The sequence below is a fragment of the Hypanus sabinus genome, chromosome 10, assembly GCF_030144855.1.
Source record: "Hypanus sabinus isolate sHypSab1 chromosome 10, sHypSab1.hap1, whole genome shotgun sequence".
NCBI classification, from domain to species: domain Eukaryota; kingdom Metazoa; phylum Chordata; class Chondrichthyes; order Myliobatiformes; family Dasyatidae; genus Hypanus; species Hypanus sabinus.
Window position 1 is genome coordinate 37,013,653 of NC_082715.1, and position 18,625 is coordinate 37,032,277.

At 37.7% G+C, this 18,625-nt stretch overlaps 1 protein-coding gene across 2 annotated transcripts in view; it reads left to right on the forward strand.

Moving 5' to 3' along the window:
* Nucleotides 1–18,625, forward strand: part of cad (carbamoyl-phosphate synthetase 2, aspartate transcarbamylase, and dihydroorotase) — a 107,011-nt gene that overhangs the window by 36,927 nt on the left and 51,459 nt on the right. For both annotated transcript variants that reach the window (XM_059981680.1, XM_059981681.1), the window contains exons 17-24: nucleotides 3,310–3,554; nucleotides 4,086–4,332; nucleotides 4,840–4,938; nucleotides 6,769–6,993; nucleotides 7,159–7,341; nucleotides 8,573–8,791; nucleotides 17,363–17,530; nucleotides 18,357–18,539. In XM_059981680.1, coding sequence (XP_059837663.1) covers nucleotides 3,310–3,554; nucleotides 4,086–4,332; nucleotides 4,840–4,938; nucleotides 6,769–6,993; nucleotides 7,159–7,341; nucleotides 8,573–8,791; nucleotides 17,363–17,530; nucleotides 18,357–18,539 — 1,569 coding nt within the window. The remainder of the gene's footprint in view (nucleotides 1–3,309; nucleotides 3,555–4,085; nucleotides 4,333–4,839; nucleotides 4,939–6,768; nucleotides 6,994–7,158; nucleotides 7,342–8,572; nucleotides 8,792–17,362; nucleotides 17,531–18,356; nucleotides 18,540–18,625) is intronic.

Below are 18,625 nucleotides of genomic sequence, written 5' to 3' on the forward strand. Positions count from 1 at the left end.
CACCACCCTCCTCCACCTGGCAGAACTGGTCCTCCCCCTCAACAATTTTTCCTTTAGCTCTTCCCACTTCTCTTCCTCCAAGCTCGAGGGGTAGCTGTTGGCACCTGTGTAGCCCCCCCGCTATGAGTGTCTTTTCATTGGCCATGTGGAACAGTCTGTCTTCCTGCGCCACATTGATGACTGCATCGGTGCTGCTTCATGCACCTACACTGGGCTCGTTACTTTCATCAACTTTGCCGCCAACTTCTCCCTGCCCTTAATTTCACTTGGTCCATTTCTCACACCCTGTCCCTCTGTCGTGTCTCTCCATCTCTGTTGATGGACATTTTTTATAATCCTACCTATTCCCACAGCTATCCTGATTATGCTTCTTCCCACCCTTTCTGCTGTAAAACTGCTACTCCCTTTTCTCAGGGCCTCGTTGTCTCCACATCTGTTTCCAGGTGAGGCTTTCCTTTCCAGGATGTCCTCCTCTTCAAAGAATGGGATTTCCCTTCTTCCACCATTGATGCTACCCTAACCCTCACCCTCCTCGTATCTCCTCCATTTCCCAGACATCCGTGCTCACTCACCATCCTGCTGCCTTGACAGATGGATTTCCTCTCATCCTCACCTGCTACCCCTTGGGCCTCTGCATCCAACATATTCTCCGCAACATCTGCCATCTTCAATGGGATCCTACCACAAAACACTCCCACCCACCCCCCACTCCCCACTTTCCACAGGACCATTCTCTTTGTGATCCCTTGTCCATTTGTCCCATCCCACTAATCTCTCTCCTGGCGCATAACACTGTAAGCGAAAGAGATGCTACATCTGCCCATTCACCATCTCCCTCACCTCCGTTCAGGGCCCCAACTGTCCTTCCACGTGAGGCAACATTTCACCGGCGATCTGTTGGGGTCATCTATTGTATCTGGTGTTCCTGATGTGGCCATCACTACGTTGGTGAGACCCAACATAAGTTGGGCTTCTGCTTTGTCTAGCATTTCCAGTCCATCCACAAAAAGTGGAATTTCAGTGTTCAACTATTTCCATTCCAATTCCTGTTTCCATTTCAATATGTTGGTCCGTGGCCACCTCTTCTGCCACGATGAGGCCACCCTCAGGGTGGAGGAGCAACATCTACTATTCAGTCGGGGTAGCCTCCAACTTGATGGCAAGAACATTGATTTCTCCTTCTGGTAATGTTTTTTCTCTTTCTCCCGTCTTTCCCTCTTCAGTTCTTGGCCTCTACCACTTCTCATCTGCCTAGCCCCTGTCTCTGGTGCCCTTTCTCCTTCCCTTTCTTCCATGGTCCACTCCCTCCTGTCAGATTCCTTCCTCAACAGTCCTTTACCACCTGACTTCGCCTATCACTTTCTAGTTTGTCCTCTTTCCCCTCCCCTCATCTTTTTATTCCGGCATCTTCTCCCCTTCCCTTCAAGTCTTGAGAAGCGTCTCGGCCCGAAAGGTCATCTGTTTGTTCATTTTCATAGAAGGTGTCTGACCTGCTGAGTTCCTTTAGCATTTTGTGAGTATGTGTGTTGCTCTGGATTTCTAGCATCTGTAGAATCTCTTTTGTTTAAAATTTTCACCCAGTTGTTTAAGCTATCTGTATTTCTCTGCAAACTTTTTTGCCCGATGTAACCTTGTTACCTGCCATTAGTTGGAATGCCCTCAGTCCATTCGTCTTAATTTTATATAATAGTTTTCAATAATCTTATTGAAACGTATAAAATATCTTATTGAAATGTATAAAATTCTAAAGGGATTGGACAGGCTAGATTCAGGAAGATTGTTTCCGATGTTGGGGAAGTCCAGAATGAGGGGTCACAGTTTAAGGATAAAGGGGAAGCCTTTTAGGACCGAGATGAGGAAAAACTTCTTCACATAGAGAGTGGTGAATCTGTGGAATTCTCTGCCACAGGAAAAAATTGAGGCTGGTTCATTGGCTATATTTAAGAGGAAGTTAGATATGGCCCTTGTGGCTAAAGGGATCAGGGGGTATGGAGAGAAAGCAGGTACAGGGTTCTGAGTTGGATGATCAGCCATGATCATACTGAATGGTGGTGCAGGCTTGAAGGGCCGAATGGCCTACTCCTGCCCTGTTTTCTGTTTCTATGTTTAATTACTAATATATACTGTAAACAGATGAGATTCCAGCACTGCTTCCTGATTGTACTTTCCAAATGTAAAATTCTATATTATGATTATTCTCCCAGAGCTCCTGAAATTAATAATTAGTGTCAAAGTAAAGAAAAACTTGAGAAAAACAACACTATGAAGACCATTGAAAGAAGTTCTGGAGTCTAAATTAGCTTGCTAACTATGGTCTTAATATAAACGACTTGTGGAGTTAACAAATGCATTGGTTCTCTTCTTCCAAAATTCTTCTTATTCTACCAAGGTCCCAGAAAAAAATCACAGATCAAATGCACTGATTCAAGTAAAGAGTGAGACAAAATGGATTGGCCAGTCAGTATCTGTTATTAGGAAGACGTTAGCTAGAAAATAATTTTAAAAAATACTATTACATGATTCTCATGGGAAGAAAATGTTTGACAGACTTATTAAAATACTGAATGTATTGAGAATAGATAGAGAGGTACGTTACCAGGAGGGGCTGGCTGGTGCTGTAGTGGCATCTGCACCGTGGTCCTGGGTTCGAAACCAACCGGCTCCTTGTACACTTTCTATCTGTGCTGGGTTGAGCGTTGAACTAGCAACTCAGCCTCCTATATTAAAAAAGTAGACAAATGCTAAAGAAACGGTAAGGTTGCTACCCGATGCACCACAGGGCACAGAGAGGAAGTCAACATGATGAGAAGATTGGCTAACTAATAGAAAATAGGGTAAAGTTCAAAGTAAATTTATTATCAGCATACATGTAAATGTCACCATGTACAACCCTGAGATTCTCTTGTGGGCATACTCAATTCATCCATAATAGAATAATAACCATATTAGAATCAATAGAAGACCACACTAACTTAGGTGTTCAGAGTACAAAAGACGACAAACTGCAAATCAAAAAGAAAGAAACAAATAAATATTGAGGACCTAATGTAGGGTCTCGGCCTGAAATGTCAACAATTTACTCCTCTCCTACAATACTCCCGTTTGCTGAGTTCCTCCAGCATTTTGTGCCAGTTGCTCAAGATTTCCAGCATCCACAGAATCTTTTGTGTTTATATTATCCTTGGGGTGTTTAAGCTTTTACTTTGATATGTACTTATTCTTTTAAGTGGTCCAACATTCAAAATAATCTTCTTGTACATTGTCTTAAATTCTGATTAATACTTGCCTATTTGATGATTTTGCCCCTAGGATCTTGAAACTCCAACGGATAAAAGAATTTTTGTCCTGGCTGCAGCATTGAGGGCAGGTTATACAATTAATCGTCTCTATGAGTTGACTAGAATTGACAAGTGGTTTCTTCATAAAATGAAAAACATTGTGGAATACTCAAAGAAGCTTGAGTTGTACACAAAGGATGAAATGCCTCGTCCTATTCTTCTGAAAGCTAAACGCCTTGGTTTCTCTGACAAGCAGATTGCAATGGCCATTCAGAGGTCAGGAACTAAACAATTTGCATTGATTTTATAATGTTTATAAACCCCTGGATTAAAGTTGTAATTGTTTAAATGTGGTCTTAATCACACATCAATTTTAGTAATAGGCAAGTCACCTTGACCTTCTGTCCATTCTCTCAAAATTCCAAAGTAATCGTGTTCTATGCAGTGTAGTAAGTTTTTCCAGTAGTGATGAGGGGAAAATTGAGGCAAGCTGTACTTGCATTGTTTGAATGATGACTTTTTGAGTGTGCTGTTCACTAGCTCGGTCTATACTCAAAGACCTGAAGATTGCTTTTGGCTTAAAATTTAATTATAATGTAGATTGGCAGATATTGTCTAATAAAGCCACTGGTTTTAAAGAAAAATCAGAACCCAATAGTCAGATTGGCTTATTAACTTATTTTTGCTGAAAGATTAGGGAGGTGAAAATTTTTTTTTCAGCCTCTTCTTTCTCCTTGAGTAATGACATGTTTAAGATCTGTGTCTTCACTGTAATGGCTGTAAAATGCTTTGATTGTCTCTCCTTAGTACTGAGCTGGCAGTGAGACGATTGAGACAGGAATGGCAAATCTTTCCTGTGGTGAAGCAGATTGATACCGTAGCAGCGGAGTGGCCTGCTCAAACCAACTATCTCTATTTGACGTACAATGGCGAAGAACATGACCTCGACTTTACCAAATCGCATGTGATGGTGATTGGTTCTGGCGTATACAGGATAGGAAGCAGTGTCGAGTTCGATTGGTGTGCTGTTGGATGTATCAAGCAATTACGCAAGGTCAGCCTTCAAAGCTGCTTTATTGGCAAGTAATATGTTAAAGGGACTAAATGAAAAATGTAGCTTGGGTTTAAAATGTTACAGGATAGGGTGCGGTAAGTGCTCTACTCAGTACCACATTTTGGTAGTTGCTTCATTTTAAAGATTAGGAAATTCTCCTTCGTAAGAGTAGCAGGGAAGGACATGGGATTTTCAGTTTGTGTATTAGCTGACAGATCAACTTTCCTGCCATCAGTTTGCTTCCCCCACGTAATTAGAATAATGTTGAAGAATGAACATACAATTCATATCAACTCTTCCATGAGTATGGGGGGATAAACTAGCTGTTGATATATTCCTTTATGTGTAATAAATTAATAGGTAACTTTTAATTTCTAATGTTTAAATTTGTAGAATCAACTGAACTATAAGAACAGATTTCATTACTTGATTAAGCATTTCAGTGGATTTCCGCATTCTTGAAAATGAAATGCCCTTAAGTAATGTTTTTTTTTATCCCTCATACAGATGGGTTACAAGACAATAATGGTGAATTACAACCCAGAAACAGTCAGTACAGATTATGATATGTGTGATCGGCTTTACTTTGATGAAATTTCTTTTGAAGTAAGTTTCTTTTCAAAGTGGTGTACATCCTATGATTCAGATTTTGTTCCCATTGTTACATTTATAATTGTGCAGGCAGAGAATATATTCATTTAAGAAATTAATGCTAAAAATTATTCCTTTTTGAGATGCTTCAGTTGATTTCAATAGTCCATATTTGAGTTTGAGCTTTTTGTCATAGTACTTACTGTAATGTGTATAAAATGGGCTGACATAACTTCTATAACTTTAAATCATTCCTGGTCTTGTGGTTTTTTTTAGAAAGCCAATATTCAGATTTTATACTGTAAACTTGCCAGTCTTTTTACGACAAATGATGTGGAGCAATTTCTGTTGATCTGCCTCTCTACCAGAGGCCTTTAGGTTCAGCCCCAGGAAATAACTGTCAAACACAGTTTACTTAAAAAGTACATACTGTTTATTAACGAGTTTGCATTCTCAGTTGGCAACACAAGAATCCCTGCTCACCAAGCATGAGAAAATCTGCAGCCAAGTGAGACCAGAATACTGCTTGGAGCTGTTGATATACATTGTTATCACATATTTTGAGAAGGGTAGACCAAGAAGCTTCTCATGGAACAAACACTTCTTTATTCATACATTATTTTCACAGTACGACTTGCCAAGCTGCCAGTGAGTCAGTTAGGTTTTAGGCCTTTTAATTCTGCATATAATTCCTCATTTCTGTGATAGAAATCGTTTTTCCACCGCATTCTTCCATCTGGTCTGCTGTACACAAAGTGCAGATGTTATTCCAATCACAAAGAGATGCATTTATTATGAGCTGAAATGGAGGATATGATTCTCTGTAACACTAAGTACAGGTCCTCCCCAGATTAGGTCAGAGTTCCAATTCTGTGGACTGTTTGTTACCTAGACAGGTCACCGGTCAGATTCCCCACTGGCAGAAGATGGCCCCAGCCCTGCAGGAACTGGCATATCCATCCTGCAGGTCTGTCAAACACTCGTTCTCATGTGCGGGTTGTACTGAAGAAGGTATTTGTAAGATGTGGGGGGACCTGTACATTGCTGCTTGAACTTGAATGCCCCTTTTTGAACCTTCTGCAATCCTACAGTCTCGGATACATCGTGTGCTGAGGCGCTGAGCCATTCAGAACAAACATCTTGGCCCACGTTAACTTGAGTGATGTCATTTCATTGCATGCATGGCTTCAGGTCAGGATATGGACTATATATACCATGCTGGCAATTGAAAATCGAAGCTACTAATCACAGGATTGACCAATGCTATGCAATAAAATGTATTCTTAACCTGCTGCAGTTTTAGATATGAAGACTCGTGTTTACAGGCAAAACATTTTGTGGTTTTAATTAAATCGCATTTCATATTGAGTTTTCCCTTAGGGGTTAAGGGAACATTGTCATTCCAGAATTAACCTGGTTCAAAATGAAATGGTGCACTATAACATTAAGAAGTGGTTCAGCTCATGCAGTTGCTTGTTTGTCCACAACTGAATAAAAATTGATACTTTTATATTTCTGTATCTGGAACCCTGTTACCATTCTCAGGTTTTCTTAAATTCTGATTCTTTTTCCAACATTTGTTTAGTAGATGGCCAATTTTTCAGGCTTTAACCATGACAGTTAACAGCATGCCCTGTCTCAGAAAGGTCAAGTCGATTGTTTTGTGTTAGACATCATGTTATCAATTTCTTAATCGGGCCATTCATGCAAAGGGTTTTGACAATACTTTGTCAAGAGTCTGTTCAACTTGTATTGGGGGGGTGGTTAGGGATGGTGGTGGTGGACACAATATTTATTAAGCTTCACCTGTGCTGAAATACTTGTCTGACTGCATTTTTTTTTCAGGTAGTGATGGATATTTATGAACTGGAAAATCCAGAGGGTATCATCTTGTCAATGGGTGGGCAGTTGCCAAACAATATTGCAATGGATCTTCATCGTCAGCAATGCCGAATCTTGGGTACATCACCAGAATCCATTGATACCGCTGAAAATCGCTTCAAATTCTCCCGAATGCTGGATACAATTGGTATTAGCCAGCCACGGTGGAAGGAACTGTCAGATACAGAGGTGTGTATGCAATTCTGTGCTTGCAAGCAGTTGATCCATATAAAGTGTACAAGTTAGTTCACTTCACTATTGACATAAGCATTTGAGGCGTTCTAAGTTGTCGTCTTGTCTTCTAACCTATAAAATTGATTTGCAAAACTTAAGATGTCTCTTCTCTTTCTGTAGTCCTCCAAGGAGTTTTGCACAAAAGTCGGCTATCCGTGTCTCATCCGCCCGTCTTACGTGCTGAGCGGGGTTGCTATGAACGTTGCTTATTCTGACAGCGACCTAGAGAAGTTCCTCAGCAGTGCAGTCGCTGTTTCGAAGGAACACCCTGTTGTCATTTCCAAATTCATTCAGGAGGCCAAGGTTAACAAGCCGTTCTTTTTGTGATTCTGAATTACTTTGCACCTCAAATGTGTTGCTGGTACTTTGTGATTATCCTAATTTATTGCTTTCATGCATTGTACGTGAAGCAGAATACCTCCCTAGCTTAGAGAAGAATTCTGCTTGGAATAGTGAATGAAAACAATGAATCAGAATAATTAATCAAGTATCCTGTTTTTTAGATTATATTTATTGTTTAACAAGAGATCTTGTACATGTAACGATATCCCTTTTATGAATTCAACAGAAATACATTTATAGAAATCTTTTATTTTAAAAGGGTGTGATTTCCATTCGAAGAGTATCAGTGCTCACATTTGCTGATGATTCCAGGAATCTGTTTTGAAAATGTATGTTCATCTACACCTGTCAACTGTCCCAGTTCATTAGTTCTGAACTGTATCTGATTTCTGACTTGAAAGCCTTCATTTTGGAAATATTGTGAAAGCCAATAACCGCATTTGCGCAGTGCTATTACAGCTGGAGGCGTCGGAGGTCAGAGTTCAGCTCCGGTGCTGTCTGTGAGGAGTTTATACATTCTCATCCTCCAGGTGCTCCGGTTTCCTCCCACTTTCCAAAGATGTACCAGTTAGTAGGTTATAAGTTGTCGTGTGGTTAGGCTAGGGTTGTATAGGTAGGTTGCTGAGCTCACTGGGCTGAAAGGGTCTGTTCCCCGCTGTATCTCTAAATAAATGATAAATAACTGAAGCTAACTAAAGCCTTAAGCTACGTTAGTGGGGTGAATCGCAGGAATTAGTTTCATCTGTCGTAATGTATTAATGTAGCTGGTTCTTTATTGCCTAATTAAATTCAATTTCAATTGTAAAAATTTGTTGGAAGAACTCAGCAGGTCACGATTTGTGACTTTTTGGGTTAAAACCCTGCATCAGGACTTAAGTGTAAAAGGAAGGAAGCCAGTGCATTAGAAATGAAAAGGAAGGGTGCAGCAGGCTGGTAGGTTGATGGGTAGAACCCGTGTGGGTGGGGTAGAGTGATGGTCAAATACTCCTTAACTTGTTGAGTTCATCCAGCAGTTTGTTTGCTCCAGATTCTAGCATCTACAGTCTCTTGTCTCAGTTTCATTATTGTTTGGTATGTACTTAGCAGTGGTGAACTGGCATGGCACAGTAAAGTTGTAATCATTTGAAGCAGAGTTTGGAAGAGTCGTGCAGATATTTATTATAATCAAGATGCATATTTGTGTCTGATACAGGAGATTGATGTGGATGCAGTGGCCTGTGATGGAGTGGTGATAGCAGTAGCTATTTCAGAGCATGTTGAAAACGCAGGGGTCCACTCTGGCGATGCTACACTGGTAACTCCACCACAGGACCTAAATCAGAAGACAATGGAACGAATCAAAGCCATTGTTTGTGCAATTGGACAGGAGCTACAAGCCACTGGACCTTTCAATCTTCAGCTCATTGCAAAGGTTAGATCCTCATTTAATTAACTTTTATGGAATAGTTTGAATTAAATATAAAACCCAAGTATCCTTAATCCTATTATTTTCTGATGTAATTGAATATAAGTGACTCCTGAAGGTATTGAACTTAAATCACAAAAGCAGAAGTGTTTTTTTTTGTCAATGTGGAAGACATCTCTGCTGGAAATGCTGGGTTAATTGCATTCAATATTTTACATGGCAACTTGCACTTTAGGATATGTTGTTCACTTTGAGCACTCTGTGACATGTGCTTTCTGGATACCATAAAGTGTCTTCAGTGAGCTTCAATCCCAATTTTGCAGAAATGGTCTGTGCTGCATCAGTTTAATTTTTCTAACATTATTCACACCAGCCGATTTGACCACCCTCGGAGCACCACAGAAACCACTGATCACTGCAAAGGTAATTTGCAATAAGATTAGGCTAGTGTTGGGCAAATATTTTTGGTTAGTGCACCACCCTGTCACTTTAGTTTTCTAAAACACATTGTGCTTACTTGTGTAATGTGAAAATATTGCATCAGTGGTCAAATGTAAAATTTAACTTTTGAGTTTCCTTTGTAGTAGTTCTCAGGTGCATTACTTTTTAAGTTTGGTTTCCAACTAAACCAAGATTCCAGGTTCACTTTTCTTTCTCCCTCTCTTCCTAACCTTCCCTTTCCTTGGAGGTCCTTACCGCAGCAGTGAGTCATTTGGATTCATGATCAGAAAATAGCTTTCCTATAGAAATTGCTTATAAGAACTGACAAATCACTTCCAGAAAAGCAAAACATAGAAGTTTGTGAGTGAAACCAATAAACAAGCTTGCACAAGTTCATAGGAGATTATAGAAATAAATCATGAAAAGATGGTGAAATATTTTTTGTGATCTGTGTGTAGCTTCCAAAACCTGTATTTATTTCCCATCTCTACTTGTCTTTGAGAAGGTGATAAAAATGGCATTGGGGATACAGTGAGCGAGCAGGTAAGTGGACATGAGGCTAGGTTTAGGTCAGCCATGTGATCATCTGGGCCAGTTTTCGATAGCCTGGATGGGTCGGAGAGGAATTTTCCAGACTTTTTCTCTTCAATTGGCAAATCGTTTTTTTTCCCCCCGGGTGATCACATGGGTTTGGTAGGATGAATAATAAAATAAAATGGGCGGCACGGTGCCCTGTTGGTTGGCACTGTTGCCTTGTGGGATTCGGTGATAACTAGAGTTAAGATTGGATCAGCCATGATCTTGTTGAATGGCGGAGCAGGCTTGAGGGGCCGATTGGCCTACTCCTGCTCCTATCTCTTATGTTCTTATGTATGTATGTGATGGAGAGATGCCCTCTTAAGCCACTGCAGTCTTTCAGTGAAGGTATTCCTACTGTGCTATTGGGTAAGGAGTTCCTGAGTGGAGGCATGAAGACAATGATGGAACACTGCACACCACGCCATCTTAAAATAGCAATATATCAGCTTGGAATGGAGCTTGCTGATGACTGACTGTGCTCCTGCGTATCTTATAATGATTGCCCCTTATTGATAAAAGTTGCTGTTTGAGAGATGGCACTGAAATAACTCAGCATGATTGGTCTTTCATGTGGTCTCCTTCACCTGTCACAGCATCAAGCCTAGAGCATTTTCAAGGTTAACCATGTCTTGGCCTACAGTTTCAGTTTTCTGGTATCAGTCCTGTAATTGAGCCTGTATTACATAATTTGACATTAGAGCATTGAAGTTTTTAATCTTGATCATTTTATGATCATATAAAAGTTATGGATAGATAGACCATAGAAAGTAGCACAGAGAAGTGCTTCAGCCCACAAGGTTGTGCCAAATTACTTAAGCTAGCAATTCAAATCCAAACTAAACCAATCCCTTCTGTCTGCACAGTCCTTATCCCTCCATTCTCTGCATATTCCTGTGCCTATCTAAGGGCCTTTTGAAAGACTTTATCATAATCTTCCTGCATTACCCCAGGCAGTGCATTCCAGGCACTCACCATTCTCTGTATAAAAGGGAAAGAATAAAACTTGCCCCACACATCTCTTCAGAACTTGCCACCTCTCACCTTAAATGCTTGCTCTCCAGTATTAGACATTTTGATCCTGGGAGGAGAAAAAGATGCTGCTTAACTACTGTTATCTATGCCTCTGATAATATTATAGGTGTTACTCAGACTGCTCCTCAGTCCCTGCCATTTCAAAGAAAACAACCCAAATTTGTTCAGCCTCTTGTAGCATGTGCACTTTAATCCAGGCAGGATCCTGATGCATCTGAGTTTTTTTTTCCTTCCTTCCTTCTAAATCCTTTTATTAATATTAATAATATGGACAGAATACAGATGATATATTGATAAAGAAATTACCAACATACACATTCCATTACATATGAAAAAAAACATACATAATAGTTACAATATAAATGAGTTTACCAAGACATAAGCCATAAGATATATGTATGGACGTAGTAAATCTAAATATTTCATAATGTATAATATAAAAAAAACAGAAAAAAGAAAGAAAAAAAAACAAAAAAAAATTTATTTAATGCAGAACTAACTAATCTAATCTAATAACTATAGCTAATAAGTAATATAAAAAAAAACAAACAAAAGAGAAGGGAAAAAAAAGTGGGCTGTTTATAATATCTCACAAAAATAAGTATTCATCAATGCCGTCACTTCCGGTCCTCTCAAAATACATAAGCTAAAAGCTGGGAAATCAAATGTACTTGGCAAAGGGTCATATTACATCATATGAAAATGTTGAATAAATGGTCTCCATAACTTTTCAAATTTAATAGAAGTCTCAAAAGTACCACTTCTAATTTTTTCTAAATTTAAACATAACATAGTTTGAGAGAACCAATTAAATACAGTGGGCGGATCAATTTCTTTCCAATTCAACAATATAGATCTTCTAGCCATCAAAGTTAGAAATGCAATCATTCGACGGGCTGAAGAAGATAAATGCTGTGAATCTAACATTGGTAAACCAAAAATTGCAGTAATAGGATGAGGTTGTAAATCAATATTCAAAACCGCAGATATAATATCAAAAATATCTTTCCAATATTTCTCCAAAAATGAACACGACCAAAACATGTGAGTTAAAGACGCAATTTCAGAATGACATCTATCACAAATAGGACTTATATGAGAGTAAAAATGAGCTAATTTATCCTTGGACATATGGGCCCTATGTACAACCTTAAATTGTATTAGTGAATGTTTGGCACATAACGATGATGTATTAACTAATTGAAGAATTCTATCCCAATTCTCACTAGAAATACTAAAACTAAGCTCTCTTTCCCAATCCTGTTTAGTCTTATAAAGGGGCTCTGAACGTATCTTCATAATTATATTATAAAGTTTTGAAATAAGCCCTTTTTGAAAAGGGTCTAATTCAAATAAACTCTCCAAAGTATCTGAAGGCACAAAATTTGGAAACGTAGAGAGTACAGAACTTAAAAAATGTCTAATCTGTAAATATCTAAAAAAATGAAATCTCGGCAAGTTATATCTGTTGGATAATTGTTCAAAAGACATGAAACAATTATCTAAAAATAAATCAGAAAATCTTAGTAATCCCTTAGTTTTCCAAGCTGAATAAGCTTGATCTATAATGGAAGGGTGAAAAAAACAATTAGATACAATAGGACTATTTAAAACGAATTGAGTCAACCCAAAAAATCTCCGAAATTGAAACCATATACGCAATGTATGTTTAACTATCGGGTTGTCAATTCGTTTCGGCAATTTAGAAAGAGCAAAAGGGAGAGAAGTCCCTAAAATAGAACCCAAAGCATAAGCTGATACCGATTTAGTTTCTAAACTCACCCAACAAGGGCCAAAAGATCCACCCCCATCTTTCAACCAGCATAACAAATATCTAATATTAGCTGCCCAATAGTAAAATCTGAAATTAGGTAATGCTAACCCGCCTTCCCTTTTTGTCTTCTGTAAATATGTTTTACCTAACCTGGGATTTTTATTCTGCCATATATATGAAGAAATCTTAGAGTCAACATTAGTAAAAAAAGATTTCGGGATAAAAATTGGTATCGCTTGAAAAATATATAAAAACTTAGGTAAAATAACCATCTTAATAGCATTAATCCTGCCTATTAGAGATAGAGACAAAGGTGACCACCTAGTAAACAAACCTTTAATCTGATCAATTAAGGGTAAAAAATTAAATCCAAACAAATCTTTATGGTTCTTTGTGATTTTGATCCCTAAATAAGTAAAAGAGTCATTAACTAATTTAAAGGGTAAATTTCCATAAATTGGGACCCGTTTATTTAATGGAAACAATTCACTTTTATTAAGATTTAACTTATACCCAGAAAACTCACTAAATTGAGCCAATAATGATAAAACTGCTGGAATGGATTTCTCCGGGTTAGAAATGAATAGTAATAAATCATCTGCATACAAAGATAACTTATGAATATCTGTCCCACGATTAATACCCAAAATATCCTGTGATTGTCTGATGGCAATTGCCAAAGGTTCTAAGGCAATGTTAAATAGTAATGGACTAAGAGGACATCCCTGTCTAGTGCCCCGAAATAGGCGAAAAAAGGGAGATCTTTGATTATTGGTAAACACTGAGGCTACTGGAGTATGATAAATCAATTTAATCCATGATATAAATATCGGACTAAAATTAAACTTCTCCAACACATTAAATAAGTAAGGCCATTCAACTCTGTCAAATGCTTTCTCCGCATCTAATGAAATCACGCATTCTGAAGTATCATGTGAGGGAGTATAAACAATATTCAACAATCTCCTAATGTTAAAAAAAGAATAACGATTTTTAATAAAGCCAGTTTGATCATCTGAAATAATTTTGGGTAATACCTTCTCCAATCTAGATGCCAGTAACTTAGAAAAAATCTTGGAGTCTACATTCAATAAAGATATAGGTCTATAAGAAGCACAATTAGTAGGGTCTTTATCTTTCTTCAATATTAGAGAAATGGAAGCTCCATAAAAAGATTGTGGCAAATTCCCTAATCTAATGGCCTCCTCAAAAACCTTACCTAACCAAGGGGAAAGAGTAGCGGAAAAAAATTTAAAAAATTCAACTGTATAACCATCTGGACCCGGTGCTTTCCCAGAATTCATTGAGGAAATAGCCCCTTTAATTTCTACATCCGTAATAGGAGTATCCAATATCAAAAGATCATCAGATGATAACCTTGGAAAATTTAATTTCCCCAGAAAATCAGACATGGTATTATAATCTTGAGGAAATTCAGATTGATACAGGGAGGTATAGAAATCTTGAAATGCCTTATTTATCTCATCATGATTAACTGTCAGATTCCCATTCTGCTGACCAATCTTAGTGATTTGACATTTAACCAGAGCATTCTTCAATTGACTAGCTAACAGTTTACCAGATTTATCACTATGTATATAAAAATCAGATTTAGTTTTCATTAATTGATTTTCAATCGAGGATGTAAGTAATAAACTATGTTCCATTTGAAGTTCAACCCTTTGTTTGTAAAGCTCCTTACTAGGAGCAATCGAATATTTCTTATCAATCTCTTTAATTTTATCAACCAATGAAAGAGTTTCCATCTTGATACGTTTCCTCAAACCAACAGAATAAGAAATAATCTGTCCACGTATATAAGCTTTAAAAGTGTCCCAAAGTGTTCCGTAGGAAATATCATCCGTAGAATTAGTTGAGAAGAAGAAGTCGATCTGCTCCTCCATAAATTTAATAAAGTCAGAGTCTTGCAACAAGGTAGAGTCAAATCGCCATTGTCTAGCATTAAAAGCTGTATCCGTAAATTTCATAGAAAGTAATAACAGAGCGTGATCAGAGATAGCTATAATATCATAGTTACAACGGATTACCAATGGAATAAAACAAGAGTCTACAAAAAAATAATCAATTCTTGAATAAGAGTGATGAACATCTGAGAAAAAAGAAAACTCTTTGTCATTAGAATGCCGAAATCTCCAAACATCAAAAACTCCATTGTCAGTCAAAAAGGAGTTAATACAAGTGGCCGACTTATTAGGTAAAGTCTGAATAGATAAAGATTTATCCATCAGAGGATTTAAACAACAATTAAAGTCACCACCCATTATTAACTTATATTCGTTTAGATTGGGTAAAGAAGTAAATAAAGACTTAAAAAAGTCAGGACAATCCACATTTGGAGCATAAACATTAACCAAAGCAACCTTTTTATTACAAAGTAAACCCGTAATTAACAAAAATCTGCCATTCGGATCCGAAAAAATATCATGTTGAACAAATGAAATAGAGGAGTCAATAAAAATTGAAACTCCTTTTACTTTAGCATTCGAATTTGCATGATACTGTTGACCCCGCCAAAATCTAAAAAAACGAAATTTGTCCTCCCTCCTCACATGAGTTTCTTGTACAAAAATGATATGAGCATTAAGTCTTTGGAATACTTTGAAAATCTTCTTTCGTTTAATTGGATGATTTAAACCATTAGTATTCCAAGACACAAAATTAATGGTCTGAGCCATAATTCTATAATCAACCCTTTGGTATAGAAAGGGTTAACCAACTTATAAACTCATGCACCCGGAAGAGGAACAAAAGTAGTGAGAAGACCCGGAAGTGACGACAACACAGACATATTTGAAGTTCAAAAACAGCCCGAATAAAAAAACTAACACAAACTGGTACAAAAAACATAGAATTAGAAAACAGACCATCCCCCCACCCCCCGAGAAAAAGAGAAAAAGCCAAAATATGACTTAAAAAGAGAAAAAGTAAGACTAATCCTACCCCCATGTCAGCTGAAGAACACTCCATATAAAAAGGATATATATAAAAGAATCACCCCGACTATAAAAATAAAATCGCTATCATAAAAACCATATTTCTAAGTATAGTTAGTTGTAAAAAGAATAAAAATATAATCACTAAAAACAATTATAACTCGGGCTCTGGCCCAGACAAAACAAAAAATATTTAAGCTAAGATAAGCGATGCCTTGTCTAGAAGAAACACGAAAAATATAAACATAATGCCATCTTAAGCAAAACCAAAAATCTTTTCCAAAAAACCACCATCTTAATCAAGGAAAAATTTACCTTCAAAGAATTAAAAATATACCTTCGAAGGAACAAAGTTAATAGACAAGTATGTAGTTAAATGATTAAAGTGTATAAGGCAAAAACAATTAACATGACGCAAACACACTTTAACTTGAGTATAAAGTGTAGGATGAACCTACACCAATAACCAGATTATAATTCTGGTTTAAGAGATTGAGAACCATCTTATACGATCAGAATCATTCATTTATTAAAGACTGGTGTCTGTAGCAGTAGGGAAGTTCTCCTCCAGATATTTTCTCGCTTCTGAAGTTGAAAGGAAAATTTGTCGTGGAGCATTCGACGGAGAAATTTGAAGCTTCGCAGGGTATAGAAGCGCAGGTTTCAGATTTTTCTCATAACATTCAGCCATCAACGGTTTAAAAAGAAGCCTTCTTTTTAAAAGATCTGAACTAAAATCTTCGATCAGACGGAAGGAAAAATCTTTGATTTTAATCATTCCTAGTCGACGAGCTGCTCTTATAACTAGTTCTTTGTCATGTACATAATGGAACCGGACAATTATCACCGAAGGTTTGTCTGTAACACTCGGTGATCGACGCCGAATTCTATGTGCCCGATCCAATAAAGGAGGGTTATTCGGGAAAATTGTCGGAAACGCTTCTTTTAAAAGTTGAGCAAAATATTTCGAAGAGTCATCTTTTTCTATGCCGTCTGGAAGACCAAGTATACGTACGTTCTGTCTTCTGGAGCGATTCTCAAAATCGTCACTCTTGGCTTTAAGGGCTTCCATCAGCTTAATGGTCGAAATTAAATCCTGTTGCAGTTTTCCAATAGTCAAATCTCGCTTCCGAGCTTCTTCTTGCAGAGACGCAATAAGAGTTTGTTGCTGTTTAATTACTAAATCCGTCTTAACCATGTACTCTTGAAAAGCCTTTATATCTTCTTTAAAAAATTGTTGTAGTTCAGCAAATTTTTGATGCAAAACCTCCATAAACAATTCAAAAGTTAATGGTGTTTGTTGAGTCGGAGCCTGCTTTTTTCCGTTACCGTTCGGATTACGTCCGGGATCCCGTCCCTTAGACCTGAGAGACATTTCTGTTTGCATATCATCAAAAGTTCACAACAAACGCTTAGCAGTAAATCCAAAAAAAAAGAATAAAGAAACTTTCGGTATAGGTAAAAATACGCTGAATAAGGGTGATCAAAGGTTAAAAAAAGTAAAAGTTATGGAGCGAATCCAAAACGGTACTCACTCCATGAGCGTCTCCAGCTGACTCCACATCTGAGTTTCTGAGCATAATCTATTTGAATGCAGCTTTCAAGGGCAACTTGAATTTTAAAAAAAACACGTCATGGAGAAGAACCACTGGGTGGAACAGTAACGTTGCTCCGGAAGAGTGTCTTTGGGGTCATGAATAGACTCTTCACCACTCTATTACTGTAGCACTGGGGCATGCACATGCATATGTCATTGCTGATTACTTATCTATTCTATTTTGTTTATCCCCTCTGCAGGATGATCAGCTCAAGGTCATAGAATGTAACGTGAGAGTTTCACGTTCCTTCCCGTTTGTGTCAAAGACGCTTGGAGTGGATATAATAGCTTTGGCAACACAAGTCATCATGGGTGAAGAAGTTGAGCCTGTAGGACTAATGAGTGGTTCAGGGATTGTAGGAGTAAAGGTAAACCCCTGTTAATGACAAGTGAATTGGAAAGTAGAAATATTCCTCTGCTGATTGCCTTTCAGAGCAGTCTGGCAATTCCCTTGAACAAAATATTAAAATGTTTGTTATATGACATTTGATTTCAAGAAGAGTAGCTTTGTTTAGATGGTAAATTTACATTGGAAAAACTTCTGCACTATGTAGTATTTAACAAATTACTTTTAAGCAGTGATTTAAAAAAAAAATAACAAACTTGGCGACACCAAATTGTGTAAATTATGAGGTACAATTGCTTTTAGTAATAATACAGAAATCATGTAAACTGAAACACTGGTTCATTGGCAGGCCAAGCTTGAAATGTTGCTGGATATTTAAAAAAATAACGCACACCACGGATCAGCAGAAGAAATTATGGGGACACATTGTGAAGGCTTGGCCTTTGAAACCAAGATTGCTAGGTTGTAATGAAGAAGCATTTGTTGTAAAGATGCTGATGGAAAGCCCCGATTTGATCTAAACAAAGGGAAAAGGTTGACTTCAGATAATCCTGAAATAAAAACAAGGTGCTAAGCATATTCAGTAAATCTGGTAGCAACTGTGGACAGAAAAGCAGCTTGAAAGTGTAGGTTGATGACAGATTTAATGAAAGGTGACATGATTTCTGCTGCCGAAGTAGGCACAACTTTCATTAAATGAATACAAAGTGAGTAAAATTAAGAAAGGCCATTTATTAAGGTAGCTTTTTGAAAACATATTTGTTCTTGAGAATATGTAATATTTTTTGATGATCTGTTAAACTTGAAGTGGTGAAGTCTGATTTTGCTCTGTGTGATCTCATTTGCAGGTGCCCCAGTTTTCATTTTCTCGCCTAGCTGGGGCAGATGTGGTATTGGGGGTGGAAATGACAAGCACTGGAGAAGTGGCTTGCTTTGGAGAAAATCGTTATGAAGCTTATCTCAAGGCCATGTTGAGCACGGGCTTTAAAATACCAAAAAAGAATATTTTGCTTTCCATCGGCAGCTACAAAGTAAGTATGGCTTAGAAGTGTTTTTTGGCAAATGTACTGCCGATGTTAAAATTTTCCTTGGTCTTAAAAATGACAGGCATTTCTTT